Genomic DNA, 17,195 nt, shown 5'->3' on the forward strand with positions numbered 1-17,195 from the left:
CTCCCTCGGCAAGTGGATCCTCAACTTCCTGACAGGGAACAGGTGGTGAGAATCGGTGACCGCACCTCACCCACACTGATCACCAACACAGGCACCCCCCAGGGCTGTGTGCTCAGCCCTCTCCTGTTCTCCTTGTTCACTCACGACTGTGTGGCAACGCATAGCTCCAACCTCCTTGTTAAGTTTGCTGACGACACAACCATTGTGGGCCTCATCTCTGACAGTGACGAGTCAGCCGACAGAGAGGAGGTTGACACCCTGACATCATGGTGTCAGGACAATAACCTCTCTCTCAACGTCAGTAAGACCAAGGAGATGATTGTGGACTATAGGAGGCGGCAGGAGGAGGAGCATGCACCCCTACACATCAACGGATTCGAAGTGGAGAAGGTCAGCTGCTTCAGGTTCCTCGGGGTGAACATCAGCAATGATCTCACCTGGTCTGTTCACACAGACAAGGTGGTCAAAGCGGCCCGGAAACGCCTCTTCTCCTGAGGAGACTGAAGAAGTTTGACATGGACTCAGTTATCCTCACTAACTTTTAAAGATACACTATAGAGAGCATTCTGACTGGTTGCATCACAGTGTGGTATGGGAGCTGCACAGACATGGACCGCAAGGCCCTACGTAGTGTGGTCCGGTCTGCTGAGTTCATTATCGGCAGGAAGCTCCCAGCCCTACAGGACACCTACCACTCACGATGCCTCAAGAAAGCAGGCAGGATCCTAAGAGACTGTTACCACCCATCCTTCAGTCTCTTTATCCCGTTGCCTTCTGGCAGGTGTTACCGTAGCATTCGGTGTCCCACTAGCAGACTGGACAATAGTTTCTATCCAAGGGTCATCAGGCTTCTGAATGGACATTGACATGGACATTGATACATTTCTCACTGGTAACTTTACATGGATACTTTTCTCACTAGCCACTTTACACACTGTCACTTTCAGTTCATTATTGCACTATTGCACTAACTTACCCCTCGTCTTAGGTTAGTATAGGTCTTGTCTTAGGTTGGTTAGGTCTATAAGGTTAGTATAGGTCATTTTGTGTATTAGAGGTCTAGTATATTGTATTGTATATTGCATACTATTTTGTATATTTAGGAGGTTTATTATTATTGGGTGTGCTCAAGCCTTCGGCGAGAGCACAACCTTTGTTCTCTCACATATATATTTATTTATTTATTTATTTTCGCCCCCCTAAGGATCAGTCAATATTTGGACTACGTACACAACGGCGGTGTCAAAAGGTTCGTCTTGGTAGCGATTGCGTTGGTTGTATTTTTATTTACGTTCCGTTGCATGGTTTAAGTAGAAATTGCGTTTTTGTGGTGAAAAGTGAAGCTAACGGTGGCTAATTTGCTAGCCACAGTCACTGACGTTACTAACGTCACTACGTCACTAACGTCACGAAAACACGCGTGACTACCTGTAGCAGAACATTCGTTTCACATCTGTTAACTTGGGGGATAGCTAGGCTAACTATAGCTTTACTGCAAGGCAGCTGCAGGAACGCCACAAGCAAAGAGGCCAGGGTGATAACTATTTACTCATTTTACTTTGTGATGTGAAACACAATTATGAAATGTAATGTACAATATTAGCTGATATTATTAAGGAAGTAGGCCCACATCTACTTTTGGAAACGGTAGTCTACTATTTCACTGAAGCATTAGCATCATGACATTAGCCTCTGTTGCCCGGGCAACACATACTACAGTGGTCTATGATGCATCTGTTTTCAATCTTTAAAATAAACATTCCTCACAAATACATTTTCGTTGTAGGATTTATTATGACATTACATTACAAGTAAACGATTTGTGGGTGAAATTATCATTACCTGTGGTTTCAAACCAGTGTTGCTCACTGCAATGCTGTAGCCTACGCGAGACACTACAAAAACATCTACACAGCTGTAGGAAGTCAAACGGCGACAGAACATGTTCGGCACTCCCCTTACTTAATCAAAAGTCTATCTAACTACTAACCTGAACTTCATTGCCACAGCCTAAACGTTGCCAATCTGTTCATGAAAATAATTAATTTCAGCTTAAACCGTACAACGGAACGTTAAATCCAATTCAACCAACGCAATCGCTACCAAGACGAACACAGCAGTAGTCTAGTACTGTACAGTAGTAGTACAATTTACCGGGGCAGATTCTCCACACAGGGCTATATCGCATTTTGCGTTGTTACTGACAATGATAGCTACCAGTGAGCTTTTTATGAATGAGCGATTTTCCACTAAATAAATGTCAAGCTTATTTACGTTTTGGGGGGCATATTTTCAGTTAGCAGATGGTACTGTTTGAATCGCGATTCCATCTTCTACTACCGGGTAACGTCATAGAATAATCTTCAAAGGGGGTTCTTTATTAATGAATGAATGCAATGAGTAGGCTAAATGCCTGAAAATATCATGACAAGGGAAAAACTTAAAATGACGTTTAAGTCATAGAGATTAGGTCAATTTTTACACCGGTCTGCCAAATGTATTCGTTTTGATTCAACGATGAGGCTGCCTCTTGCAGGGGAAATGAGAAGACATCTATTTCATTCTATACTTCACTCGTATTTTCAGTTGTAAATGAGCAGCAAAAAAAAAATGCTTTTAAATCTATGTAATCTTTATAAATAATAAGTATGCATTTTTATATAAAATATACAGAAATATCAGTTGCAAAAATGTCATTCAAAAACGGACCCCTGTGCAACCGACGCAAACAAGCACACCCTACAATTTCCCCAGAAATTGTACCCTCTCTAGTATTTTTCATATGTACTGTATCCATATATTCAGCTGAAGTTAATGCTTCTGAAACCTGAATACTAACCATGTGCTAAGACTCAAGAGAAAACGTTTTAATATTAAAGACAATAATGGATTTAATTTGCTCATTCAAACCATTTAGGCCTATTTGATGGAACAATTTATTTGTTTCCCATAATTACCTAAATGATGGCAAATGCCATAGTCTAATTTGTTCCGCCATAGTTTCATAATACACCTAACGCATTTTTACATTCCTCATAATAACATAGATCTCTCGAATACGATCTCTAACGTTGATTTAAATGTCTTTGCTTAAGCAAAGCCTCTTTCACTGTGGTCAGCCCTTTCCCCACCAAGTGCACACACTCTCTCTCTCTCTCTCTCTCTCTCTCTCTCTCTCTCTCTCTCACACACACACACACACAGTACCAAACAATATAACCACCTTATAACAGTATGGATGAGGGGCTCGGTTGAGGCCTACTTGTACCTAGTAAGTGCATACAGAAAGCACTGTGTCTGGAAGGTGCTAGCATGGAGTGTGTTAGGTGTTAGTAGGAAGTGTAGAGTGTGAAGTGTAGAGTGTGAGGTGTAGTGTAGAGTGTGAGGTGTAGTGTAGAGTGTGAGGTGTAGGGTGTGAGGTGTAGTGTAGAGTGTGAGGTGTAGTGTAGAGTGTGAGGTGTAGGGTGTGAGGTGTGGAGTGTAGAGTGTGAGGTGTAGTGTAGAGTGTGAGGTGTAGTGTAGAGTGTGAGGTGTAGGGTGTGAGGTGTAGAGTGTGAAGTGTAGAGTGTGAGGTGTAGTGTAGAGTGTGAGGTGTGGAGTGTAGAGTGTGAAGTGTAGAGTGTGAGGTGTGAGGTGTGGAGTGTAGAGTGTGAAGTGTAGAGTGTGAGGTGTAGAGTGTGAGGTGTAGTGTAGAGTGTGAGGTGTAGTGTAGAGTGTGAGGTGTAGGGTGTGAGGTGTAGAGTGTGAGGTGTAGGGTGTGAGGTGTGAGGTGTAGTGTAGAGTGTGAGGTGTAGGGTGTGAGGTGTGGAGTGTGAGGTGTGTAGTGTAGAGTGTGAAGTGTAGAGTGTACAATGAAGAGTGTGAGGTGTGAAGTGTAGAGTGTAGAGTGAAGAGTGTGAGGTGTGAAGTGTAGTGTAGAGTGTGGAGTGTAGAGTGTGAGGTGTAGTGTAGAGTGTGAGGTGTAGGGTGTGAGGTGTGGAGTGTGAGGTGTGTAGTGTAGAGTGTGGAGTGTAGAGTGTGAGGTGTAGTGTAGAGTGTGAGGTGTTGTGTCCTTGAGAAAAAAACAAGGCCCACAGTTTTGGGAGGCATTTTTTATTTAGCCATCGCGCCAGCATGCTGACATGCGTGATGCCACATATCAAGAGGAGGGTTTTAGGGTGATGGAGGATGTGTGTTTGGGGGTTTGTGTAAAAATAATTGGATGGATGGCGGTAAGGAGGATGGATGTGTGTGCGCAGTAAGGATCCCAGTGGTTTGGGGTGGAGGGAGGTGGAGATGATGGTGGATGTGAGTTGAGGAAAGCTGTGGGAGGGAGGTGGCGAGGGCAGTTGGCGGTGGTGTCCCCTTATGCATTCTTGGAGCTTCTCCAGAAAAGCATGCGACCAAAGCAGCCACCCTTCTTCTTTCTCTTGATAGAAGATTTCTGAAAAACACCAAATAAATGACAATCTAACCAATACACTAGGGAGCATGCAGGGTTTACATTTCAAAACACAGCGACCCAATATGCATAACAGTACATAATAAAAGGCTCCGTCCTAGTTCAAATGGATCCTGAACATGATCGAACTACCTCGGTTTGGGTCTCTTGTGCCTGACAAGCTTGACGCTTGAGAAGTTGCTGTCGAAGGAGTTCCATGTGTCCTTGGAACTCTTGAAGCTCTTCTGCTTTCTCTATGAGCAGAGCTTCCAGTTCCGCTGAGCTTTGGCAAGCCTGTTTTTGCAGAGACTCGATCTCTGCACACTTACAGATCAACTCCTTTTGGATTTCGCACACGTCTTCCTGAACCTCTTCCAGGGCCTTCTCCAAAACACTGCAACGCATGTCCTTCTCCCTCAGGTCAATCTGCAGCTTGGTCATGGAGCCCGCCATCTTAATCAGGTTCAATCTGAATGCATCCAGTTCCTGCTCAGCGCTTTTTGTGACCTGGAGGGCCTCCTTTTTTTCGTTGGAGAGGATGAGGATGTCGTCGTCCCTTTTGGCAATCTCAGCACGAAGGTTTTTCTCCAGGTTCACAAGATTTGCTCTGGTCATGTGGCATGTCATCTCAGCCCTGGTTCGGGCTGACTGGGCCGCACGGAGTTCGGCTTTAATGGCAGAGAGCTCCGTCTGGAACTTGACCCCCAGCTGAGCTGGACTGGGGACCACGTTTCCCACCTCCAGCAGCTTTGCCGTCACCCGAGTGAGACCCTGCTCAGAAATCTTCAGAGCTTCCACTGCCTGGTTCTTCTGGGATATCAGCTCCTGCCTCTCCTCCTCCCAGGCTCTGAGGTGAGAGGTCAAACGATCCTTCAGCTCTTGCGTGATCCTGCGAGTGTCCTGGAGGTTTGCCATGGCGACGCCGACTGCTGTTTCTGCTTCAGACTTGACAGCCACAGCCAGGACGGTCTGGGCCTGAAGACTGATCAAGGCTTTGTCTTTGCCCGACAACAGACCTAATAGTCTGTCGCGGTCCAGCTGGAATCTTATCTCCTGGTCCTGCAGGTTGGTCCGAGCCAGCGCCAGGGCTTGCTCCGCCTGTAGACGAGCCTGTCCTTCCATCTGGAGCTTCTGCTGAAGCCTGTCTATCGTCTCCTCGACGATCTGCCTGTCCACCTTCATCATCTCCACCTCTTTGGTCATCTCCCTCTCTGTGGCTGTGGCCTCTCTGGCCCTCTTCTCCCAGTCCCTCACAGCCTCTCTCAGGCGACTCATGTTGGTCTTCCTCTTAGGTTTGCTCACAGCCTTGGAAGATGCCATTTCTGACATGAGGTATTCTGCTTTGTCAGCAAGAACATGAGAAAGGCTTTCCCCATTGGCCTTTCATAAGATTGAGACAAATAATATAAATGCGTGGTGAATAAAGAATAACTGCAATAATATGATTTTGTGATGACAGTTGATTGGAATTGATTACACTAAACAAACAATGACTATCTTGACAGCCATATCAACTGTTTTAATAATCAGTGTTGATTGGGGTTAGGTAACCCTACCTTGTCTTTTTTGTCTTCTTGATTCATTGTTCCTTTATATAATCTACAAAGTTCATAATCAAAAGAACATATGTTTTACTACAGAGGCAAAAATGATTGCTGTGCAACTAATGTGCTGAGAAAATGTTCGACGTCACTGCGTTCGATTCTAAACATAATCATTATGACGCAGAACAATGGTCTGGAATGGAGGCCAATGAAAGTGCATATTGCCAATCGGCTACAAAAGCCTGTTAGCCTTTTCGAAAAACGAAAAGGCTAACATTTTGAAAAATAGCAAGTAGGTCTATGTAAATTATTAGTTGACAGCGAGGAAGCCTTGTCGGCGAGCAGACAAGGAAATATGTGAGGCTATCTTTTGTCCTTAATCTTTGTCTAATGCGAGGCCTCGGTTTCGTGCGCTGCCGCGGTCACCGCATACTTTTCTCACGTAGATATAATTGTTTATTAAATAAATTCAGCGTAAATTAAAAAATATTAATGTTTTAAAGTAGCCTACATGTTTAATTTAGCATCTACTCTTACCTTCACGATGTCTTCATGTATCTGAGCTTTAAAGTCGAATGCTTGTCATTTATAAACAGTGACTGCAATTATGACATATTCAATAAGTCGTCATGTTTCCATGGTGAATGAACGTTGACACAGTGAGATACTGTTGCCTGAAGTCAATTACCACAACGTCCTGACCCATTTAATATTTTTCATATGTACTGTATCCATATATTCAGCCGAAGTTAATGCTTCTGAAACCTGAATACTAACCATGTGCGAAGACTCAAGAGAAAACGTTTTAATATTAAAGACAATAATGGATTTAAGTTGCTCATTCAAACCATTTAGGCCTATTTGATGGAACAATTTATTTGTTTCCCATAATTACCTACATGATGGCAAATGCCATAGTCTAATTTGTTCCGCCATAGTTTCATAATACACCTAACAAATTTTTACATTCCTCATAATAACATAGATCTCTCGAATACGATCTCTAACGTTGATTTAAATGCCTTTGCTTAAGCAAAGCCTCTTTCACTGTGGTCAGCCCTTTCCCCACCAAGTGCACACTCTCTCTCTCTCTCTCTCTCTCTCTCTCTCTCTCTCTCTCTCTCTCTCTCTCTCTCTCTCTCTCTCTCTCTCTCTCTCTCTCTCTCTCTCTCTCTCTCTCTATCTCACACACACACACACACAGTACCAAACAATATAACCACCTTATAACAGTAGGGAGTCAGGTGGCTGAGCGGTTAGGGAAGCGGGCTTGTAATCAGAAGGTTGCCAGTTCGATTCCCGGCCGTGCCAGATGACGTTGTGTCCTTGGGCAAGGCACTTCACCCTACTTGCCTCGGGGAGAATGTCCCTGTACTTACTGTAAGTCGCTCTGGATAAGAGCGTCTGCTAAATGACTAAATGTAAATAACAGTATGGATGAGGGGCTCGGTTGAGGCCTACTTGTACCTAGTAAGTGCATACAGAAAGCACTGTGTCTGGAAGGTGCTAGCATGGAGTGTGTTAGGTGTTAGTAGGAAGTGTAGAGTGTGAAGTGTAGAGTGTGAGGTGTAGGGTGTGAGGTGTGGAGTGTGAGGTGTGGAGTGTAGAGTGTGAAGTGTAGAGTGTGAGGTGTAGGGTGTGAGGTGTGGAGTGTAGAGTGTGAAGTGTAGAGTGTGAGGTGTAGAGTGTGAGGTGTGGAGTGTGAGGTGTGGAGTGTAGAGTGTGAAGTGTAGAGTGTGAGGTGTAGTGTAGAGTGTGAGGTGTAGGGTGTGAGGTATGGAGTGTGAGGTGTGTAGTGTAGAGTGTGGAGTGTAGAGTGTGAGGTGTAGTGTAGAGTGTGAGGTGTTGTGTCCTTGAGAAAAAAACAAGGCCCACAGTTTTGGGAGGCATTTTTTATTTAGCCATCGCGCCAGCATGCTGACATGCGTGATGCCACATATCAAGAGGAGGGTTTTAGGGTGATGGAGGATGTGTGTTTGGGGGTTTGTGTAAAAATAGGTGGATGGATGGCGGTAAGGAGGATGGATGTGTGTGCGCAGTAAGGATCCCAGTGGTTTGGGGTGGAGGGAGGTGGAGATGATGGTGGATGTGAGTTGAGGAAAGCTGTGGGAGGGAGGTGGCGAGGGCAGTTGGCGGTGGTGTCCCCTTATGCATTCTTGGAGCTTCTCCAGAAAAGCATGCGACCAAAGCAGCCACCCTTCTTCTTTCTCTTGATAGAAGATTTCTGAAAAACACCAAATAAATGACAATCTAACCAATACACTAGGGAGCATGCAGGGTTTACATTTCAAAACACAGCGACCCAATATGCATAACAGTACATTATAAAAGGCTCCGTCCTAGTTCAAATGGACCCTGAACATGATCGAACTACCTCGGTTTGGGTCTCTTGTGCCTGACATGTGGTTTCAGCTTGACGCTTGAGAAGTTGCTGTCGAAGAAGTTCCATATGTCCTTGGCACTCTTGAAGCTCTTCTGCTTTCTCTATGAGCAGAGCTTCCAGTTCCGCTGAGCTTTGGCAAGCCTGTTTTTGCAGAGACTCGATCTCTGCACACTTACAGATCAACTCCTTTTGGATTTCACACACGTCTTCCTGAACCTCTTCCAGGGCCTTCTCCAAAACACTGCAACGCATGTCCTTCTCCCTCAGGTCAATCTGCAGCTTGGTCATGGAGCCCGCCATCTTAATCAGGTTCAATCTGAATGCATCCAGTTCCTGCTCAGCGCTTTTTGTGACCTGGAGGGCCTCCTTTTTTTCGTTGGAGAGGATGAGGATGTCGTCGTCCCTTTTGGCAATCTCAGCACGAAGGTTTTTCTCCAGGTTCACAAGATTTGCTCTGGTCATGTGGCATGTCATCTCAGCCCTGGTTCGGGCTGACTGGGCCGCACGGAGTTCGGCTTTAATGGCAGAGAGCTCCGTCTGGAACTTGACCCCCAGCTGAGCTGGACTGGGGACCACGTTTCCCACCTCCAGCAGCTTTGCCGTCATCCGAGTTAGACCCTGCTCAGAAATCTTCAGAGCTTCCACTGCCTGGTTCTTCTGGGATATCAGCTCCTGCCTCTCCTCCTCCCAGGCTCTGAGGTGAGAGGTCAAACGATCCTTCAGCTCTTGCGTGATCCTGCGAGTGTCCTGGAGGTTTGCCATGGCGACGCCGACTGCTGTTTCTGCTTCAGACTTGACAGCCACAGCCAGGGCGGTCTGGGCCTGAAGACTGATCAAGGCTTTGTCTTTGCCCGACAACAGACCTAATAGTCTGTCGCGGTCCAGCTGGAATCTTATCTCCTGGTCCTGCAGGTTGGTCCGAGCCAGCGCCAGGGCTTGCTCCGCCTGTAGACGAGCCTGTCCTTCCATCTGGAGCTTCTGCTGAAGCCTGTCTATCGTCTCCTCGACGATCTGCCTGTCCACCTTCATCATCTCCACCTCTTTGGCCATCTCCCTCTCTGTGGCTGTGGCCTCTCTGGCCCTCTTCTCCCAGTCCCTCACAGCCTCTCTCAGGCGACTCATGTTGGTCTTCCTCTTAGGTTTGCTCACAGCCTTGGAAGATGCCATTTCTGACATGAGGTATTCTGCTTTGTCAGCAAGAACATGAGAAAGGCTTTCCCCATTGGCCTTTCATAAGATTGAGACAAATAATATAAATGCGTGGTGAATAAAGAATAACTGCAATAATATGATTTTGTGATGGCAGTTGATTGGAATTGATTACACTAAACAAACAATGACTATCTTGACAGCCATATCAACTGTTTTAATAATCAGTGTTGATTGGGGTTAGGTAACCCTACCTTGTCTTTTTTGTCTTCTTGATTCATTGTTCCTTTATATAATCTACAAAGTTCATAATCAAAAGAACATATGTTTTACTACAGAGGCAAAAATGATTGCTGTGCAACTAATGTGCTGAGAAAATGTTCGACGTCACTGCGTTCGATTCTAAACATAATCATTATGACGCAGAACAATGGTCTGGAATGGAGGCCAATGAAAGTGCATATTGCCAATCGGCTACAAAAGCCTGTTAGCCTTTTCGAAAAACAAAAAGGCTAACATTTTGAAAAATAGCAAGTAGGTCTATGTAAATTATTAGTTGACAGCGAGGAAGCCTTGTCGGCGAGCAGACAAGGAAATATGTGAGGCTATCTTTTGTCCTTAATCTTTGTCTAATGCGAGGCCTCGGTTTCGTGCGCTGCCGCGGTCACCGCATACTTTTCTCACGTAGATATAATTGTTTATTAAATAAATTCAGCGTAAATTAAAAAATATTAATGTTTTAAAGTAGCCTACATGTTTAATTTAGCATCTACTCTTACCTTCACGATGTCTTCATGTATCTGAGCTTTAAAGTCGAATGCTTGTCATTTATAAACAGTGACTGCAATTATGACATATTCAATAAGTCGTCATGTTTTCATGGTGAATGAACGTTGACACAGTGAGATACTGTTGCCTGAAGTCAATTACCACAACGTCCTGACCCATTTAATTGGGTGTGCTTTGCCTTCGGCAAGGGCACAACCTTTGTTCTCTCACATATATATATTTTTTTTTTTAATTTATTTTTGCCCCCCTAAAACTCAGTCAATATTTGGCCTACATAGACAACGTAGGTGTCAAAAGTTTCGTCTTGGTAGCGATTGAGTTGCTTCTATTGGAATTTACGTTCCGTTGCATGGTTTAGGCTTAAGTTAAGTTTTTGTGGCGAAAAGTGAAGCTAACGGTGGATAATTTGATAGCCACAGTCACTGACGTTACTAACGTCACTGCGTCACTAACGTCACGAAAACACGCGTGACTACCTTTGGCAGAACATTCGTTTCGCATCTGTTAACTTGGGGGATAGCTAGGCTAACTATAGCTTTACTGCAAGGCAGCTGCAGAAACGCCACAAGAAAAGAGGCCAGGGTGATAACTATTTACTCATTTTACTTTGTGATATGACACACAATTGTGATGTGTAATGTACAATATAAGCTGATATTATTAAGGAAGTACATCTACTTTCGGAAACAGTAGTCTACTATTTCACTGAAGTATTAGCATCATGACATTAGCCTGTGTTGCCCGGGCAACACATACTACAGTGGTCTATGATGTATCTGTTTTCAATCGTTAAAATAAACATTCCTCACATATACATTTTCGTTGTAGGATTTATTCTGACATTAGAAAACGATTTGTTGGTGAAATTACCATTACCTGTGGTTTCAAACCAGTGTAGCTCACTGCAACGCTGTAGTTTACGCGAGACACACTACAAAAACATCTACACTACACAGCTGTTTAGGAAGTCAAACGGCGACAGAACATGTTCGGCACTCCCCTTACTTAAATCAAAAGTCTATCTAACTACTAACCTGAACTTCATTGCCACAGCCTAAACGTTGTCAATCTGTTCATGAAAATAATTAATTTCAGCTTAAACCGTACAACGGAACGTTAAATCCAATTCAACCAACGCAATCGCTACCAAGACGAACACAGCAGTAGTCTAGTACTGTACCATAGTAGTAGAATTTACCGGGGCAGCTTCTCCACACAGGGCTATATCGCATTTTGCGTTGTTACTGACAATGATCGCTACCAGTGAGCTTTTTATGAATGAGCGATTTTCCACTAAATAAATGTCAAGCTTATTTACGTTTTGGGGGGCATATTTTCAGTTAGCAGATGGTACTGTTTGAATCGCGATTCCATCTTCTACTACCGGGTAACGTCGTAGAATAATCTTCAAAGGGGGTTCTTTATTAATGAATGAATGCAATGAGTAGGCTAAATGCCTGAAAATATCATGACAAGGGAAAAACTTAAAATGACGTTTAAGTCATAGAGATTAGGTCAATTTTTACACCGGTCTGCCAAATTTATTCGTTTTGATTCAACGATGAGGCTGCCTCTTGCAGGGGAAATGAGAAGACATGTATTTCATTCTACACTTCACTCGTATTTTCAGTTGTAAATGAGCAGCAAAAAAAAATGCTTTAAAATCTATTTAATCTTTATAAATAATAAGTATGCATTTTTATATAAAATATACAGAAATATCAGTTGTAAAAATGTCATTCAAAAACGGACCCCTGTGCAACCGACGCAAGCAAGCACACCCTACAATTTCCCCAGAAATTGTACCCTCTCTAGTTTTATTTATATTCTGTTTGAGCTTATCATAGATGTAATCTATGTTCTTAGTACTTATATGTTATGTTATGCCAGGTTGCTTGCGTTGTCTTGTCCCAAGATTTTCACAGCCCAGTATGACCTTGTGTTGTTCTGTGCACCTGACAATAAAAAGCTTTAAACGAACACTTCATGTCACTGTATAACCAAGTATAGTATTAAATATGATGAAATGTCAGAAGCATCAGAAACAATCGAATCATCGAAGCAAAGCATTTGTTTATTGTGTTTACTGGAATACAGTCAGACCATATGATTGTTATAGTTATTAACCCGTGGCTAACAAGTGAAACATCTTTGGAAGTTAACTAACATTGATATTGAATCAATTCTTAAATGTCAGAATAGTGAAAACATTTTTAATACAAGACTGGGCAGTGACCTTGATGAGGGAAGACACAGCTTTTCTGATCACATCATATTATACCAGTCCTCGTAGCCCTCGTCCTGCTAGTACTTAAGTCATTTTTCAAATCAAACACAAACAAGAGTTAATTTAATATTTCAAGACTGGAACTAAGTCTTTTAATCATAACAGTTATTAAGTTAAAGAGCAGTAAAGGAAGGTCTAGAAGCCAATTAGCAGCCAAAATGTGTTTGGGCTTCTAAAGTGGATTGTCTCCAACCCATCCTGATTGGTCTAGATGATTTCAATTCCATGAATCTTGACCTTGTCTGCTAAGTACATGAAGTTATACTTCCCGTATCCGTGGCGATTGGGGAATTGGTAATTGGATCCATCAGGAAGGGTGACCGAGAACTGTTCCTCTGTGAAGGTGATGGATACCTAAGAACAAGAGAAAGGTATTGTGTATTTCTGTTTAAAACTTTTGCTAGTTGAGTAAAAAAAAATAAGACACTAGAGGCTGCTCTATAATACATTCTAGGTTGTGCCTCACTTTGAACTTCTCTCCGTAGTTGAAGGGGAAGCCTTTGGCAATTAGTTCATTCTCATGCCATATCCCTGAAAGGCAGTAGTTGAACACCACCTTCTTAGATCTATTTGCATAATTGAAGCGGACATCCATGTGTAGAGCGATGTCGTCCATACTGTGACCAACATTGATGGAAAATCTATTGAAAGTGAAAACATCATTAAGGAGGCCGACATCATGGTTGTAACGGGTTGTACATTCTTCACTATGTGCCAATGCTGAACCAGTCTGTTATGTCTTGTAAACTTTTGTACAGTCAAATTTGAATGCTTAAAATGTATATAAAAAACACACGGCAGGGGTATTAACAAACTCCTTTTTTCCTTTTTATTAGAATCTCTTGACCATGACTTCACGTTTGAATTGGACCAATTCTCTTCTGACCTCTGGTAGGCGGTTCCTTATTTTATATGACCCTTAATACACCAATCACATCTCTACAACCCTGTTGACCAATCACCATAAGGAATACAATGATTGCCAACAAACCGTTTTGAACATACCTTTCTTTTAAATCTATTTGGGTTTCCAGAACACCACACAGTCAATGCATATACTGTGTACAAGCAGAGTCTGGGACTCAGCAACGCATTTTTATCTTTGGTTACTCACCTATCACCGTTTTGGTGGGGGACCCCTGTGACGTTCATGACCTGTCCCGCATTGAAGGAGAAGTTTCTCACCTCTACTTGCTGCATGGTAGGAAGAGAAAGACAAAGAGACAGAGCAGTGTGTTGGTGTTTTTCGATGGTTAGGAATAAACCGGCTACTGTCAGGACTTCTACTGGACTTCCGTTGAGTTATTACTTGAGAATTATTTTGACAGTTGTTTGCAAAAGGAATTGCAAAAGGGCTATTCTGGAGTTTACATGAAGCTAATAGATACCCTTTAATGTGAGATTGTAGTTTGTGCTTTGATAACAGCCAGTAGTATACAACAACTCAAGGCTCAAAGCTTTTAGGCCAGTGCATCCAATAAAACATTGCCTTTCAATGTAAATTTCCTGTGCTTTTAAGGATTAGTAAAAAATTCCTATATTATTTACAGAATTATAATTTTCTAACTTGCCCATGGTGTCAAAAGAATTTCAGAAATGACAGGGTGATAAGATAAGAACTTGTCTCTGACAGAGGAAATGGCGAGCCAGTTTAACTGAAGTTTAGCTTAATATAAAATCAAACTTAACTTCACAAACTCATCCTTTACCAGTTCATCAAAGCTGTTTACTAAATGCAACCACATAGGAGGCGGTAAACACGAAAAACTGCTTCTGAAAACCAGCTGTTACTGAGAATCTCTTACTAAGAAAAATGTGTTGCTAAGAAAAATGCTTAATCTTTGACAAGAAGCTATACATGAGGAAGAACGTGAGTTTTCTGCTAGTGTCAGGCATCCATGATGGTAATACTCTGGTAGAAGACAAAAGAGACAGAGAATATAAGAGAGAAAGGGTGTGAGAAAAGAGAGAGAGAGCAGAAGAGAGAAGACAGATCAAAACATAAAGGACAGGAGAGAAGACTCCCAGAGGGATGGAGGCTGAGGTATGACTCAGAACTGAATGTGAGAGAGGGAAAGTGGGCAGGGGTGAAACTGGAGATCGGTCTGTTTTAATTATATTTGTGTGAACAAATCGACGATGAGTGTGTAAAAGTGTAATCTGTAAATAAAAACACATTCCACAAAAAAAGTGTAAACTCAAAACATTTTGCAAGTTTAAAATGGATCTGCTAATAAACAAACACATTTCAGTAACTAGAAATATTTGTGAATGCATTCAATTAATTCTAAATAAAAATAAATGAAAAGTATTTGTGAGGAACCTGCATACAATAATATGCTGTATAAGACAAAAGCTTTGAAGTTCAAGGTAAGTTTACGCAACAATTTAGTTCAACCGTTAATTCATTTGTACATGCATCACTACTACTACTATTTCCAAATGCATAAACATTTTCCAACTAGTAGGCATACTTACTTGACTCATCTTGATTGAAGGCGCAACGTCAGTCCAATGTTGAGGAAAGAAAGTTATTTCGATGTGCTTGTAGGCTCATCTTGTAGGATGGTTTATATATGTTCCTGCGTTTCGGACACTTTGAGTGATGTCAGGAGTTCCGTTCCGGCCGGCTTGGAGAAAACAAATGTTCTTCCTCATATCTAGTTTAGTGTCGAAGATTAAGCTTCTTTTTTACATATATATCAGCCACGCCTGTTAGTAAGAGATTCTCAGTAACAGAGAGTTTTCAGAAGCAGTTTTTCTTGTTTAATATTTCCTATGTGGTTGCATTTACATTTTGACGAGCTGGTTAAGGATGAGTTTGTGAAGGTGAAGTTTCAAGCTGCACTTCAGCTCGACTTCTCTTGTCAGATACATAGTTAGCTCTCCAGCAGCTGTTGGTGATACTACTCGCACTTCTAATCCCACTGTACAATATACAGGCTAGGCTTACAAAACAGAAACATTTAGTAGTCTTTGTTTAACAACCTATTAAAAGTACACATTACTCCTGTAATTGTCAAACCCTGATTCGTTTGACCTGTTGGTTTGTCTCCACACCTCACCAGGTGTTCCCGGGTCCCCCTCTTGTCATCGGTGTTTAAACTCTGTTCTCTGTTCTGGCAGGTGCCAGATCGTCTTGTGCTTCACAGTTGTTTCCAGCGTTCCCTGTTACTAGTTATTCCTGTTTCTCGTTCCTGGTTTTCTGTATTCACGGTTTTGATCTCTGCCTGTTTAGTCTCCCGACCACGGACCTGCCTGCCCCAGTGTACCTCTGCTATTCGGCCCCGATACCGACCTCTGACCGCCCACCGCCCAACCAGCCTGCCTGCCCCAGTGTACCTCTGCTATTCGGCCCCGATACCGACCTCTGACCGCCCACCGCCCAACCAGCCTGCCTGCCCCAGTGTACCTCTGCTATTCGGCCCCGATACCGACCTCTGACCGCCCACCGCCCAACCAGCCTGCCTGCCCCAGTGTACCTCTGCTATTTGGCTCCGATACCGACCTCTGACCGCCCACCGACCAACCAGCCTGCCTGCCCCAGTGTATCTCTGCTATTCGGCCCCGATACCGACCTCTTACCGCCCACCGACCAACCAGCCTGCCTGCCCCAGTGCATCTCTGCTATTCGGCCCCGATACCGACCTCTGACCGCCCACCGACCAACCAGCCTGCCTGCCCCAGTGTACCTCTGCTATTCGGCCCCGATACCGACCTCTGACCGCCCACCGACCAACCAGCCTGCCTGCCCCAGTGTACCTCTGCTATTCGGCCCCGATACCGACATCTGACCGCCCACCGACCAACCAGCCTGCTTGCCCCAGTGTATCTCTGCCTTGCTACCTTGTTGCCAACCTTTGCTTGCCCCTGGACTACGATATCGCTTGGTGCGATCAAATAAGTTATTCTACTTCAAACTACCCTGCTTCCTGTCCGCATTTGGGTCCACTATCCTGCCTTGTGTTGGTAATTATTCTCAGTAGGTGAGTGTCACTTGGCCTGGGTGGCTTCCAGCACTGAATAAGGCATAGCTTTAAAATAGGATGGAATGTTAGTGACAGAATCAAACCCAAAAAGTACATGTATTTACTGTGTTCAATGGAATAATCAGACCTTCTTATGATAATTAGCTCTACCAACCCGTGGCCAACAAGTGAAACATCTTTGGAAGTTAACTGACTTTGATATCGAATCAGTTCTTAATTGTCAAAACTATTAAACAACCTAAAATTCAAGACCGGGTCTGGACCTTTATCAGACCAGACACAGCTGTTCCAGTCACATCACATCCCTCATCCCTTTATCAGACCAGACACAGCTGTTCCAGTCACATCACATCCCTCATCCCTGGTTTCTGTGTTGAAGGAAGTTGTGCTTGCTGGCTGTACCACATCGATGGCTCTGATAAAATGACATGGAAATGGATGAATACTTCAAGTGAAGTGTTGAGCGTTATCTGTACTTAGACAAAGTCAGTGAACTGTTTGCTCCAAAGCCACATCCAAGCGAGCTGAAATGTAAAACCTAGAGATGGTCACGGTGCTAAAATGAACTGCCTTTTGTCAGCAGAATTTGACTTTAAAAATACTGTAGCCTGTGTATAACACTGTATAACCAAGT

The 17,195-nt window shown here is 43.4% G+C and overlaps 1 protein-coding gene across 1 annotated transcript; it reads right to left on the bottom strand.

The window, feature by feature from the left end:
- Positions 1-12,779: 12,779 nt before the first annotated feature.
- LOC136940301 (beta-galactoside-binding lectin-like) lies at positions 12,780-13,772 on the bottom strand. Its single transcript, XM_067232360.1, has 3 exons — positions 13,687-13,772; positions 13,039-13,213; positions 12,780-12,926 (listed from the first exon to the last, which is right to left on the bottom strand). Exons 1-3 carry the CDS (start codon positions 13,770-13,772, stop codon positions 12,780-12,782), a joined length of 408 nt encoding a protein of 135 aa, XP_067088461.1.
- Between the last annotated feature and the right edge of the window lie 3,423 nt (positions 13,773-17,195).

The sequence above is a fragment of the Osmerus mordax genome, chromosome 3 (genome assembly GCF_038355195.1).
Source record: "Osmerus mordax isolate fOsmMor3 chromosome 3, fOsmMor3.pri, whole genome shotgun sequence".
NCBI classification, from domain to species: Eukaryota; Metazoa; Chordata; class Actinopteri; order Osmeriformes; family Osmeridae; genus Osmerus; species Osmerus mordax.

What these genes read in the sequence shown, in the direction of transcription:
- LOC136940301 (XM_067232360.1), bottom strand. Translation starts at nt 13,772, where the DNA reads ATGCAGCAAGTAGAGGTGAGAAACTTCTCCTTCAATGCGGGACAGGTC. An exon ending in CCCCACCAAAACGGTGATAG is followed by an intron (nt 13,214 to 13,686) that starts GTGAGTAACCAA and finishes CACTTTCAATAG; the next exon opens with ATTTTCCATCAATGTTGGTC. An exon ending in ACTACGGAGAGAAGTTCAAA is followed by an intron (nt 12,927 to 13,038) that starts GTGAGGCACAAC and finishes TCTTGTTCTTAG; the next exon opens with GTATCCATCACCTTCACAGA.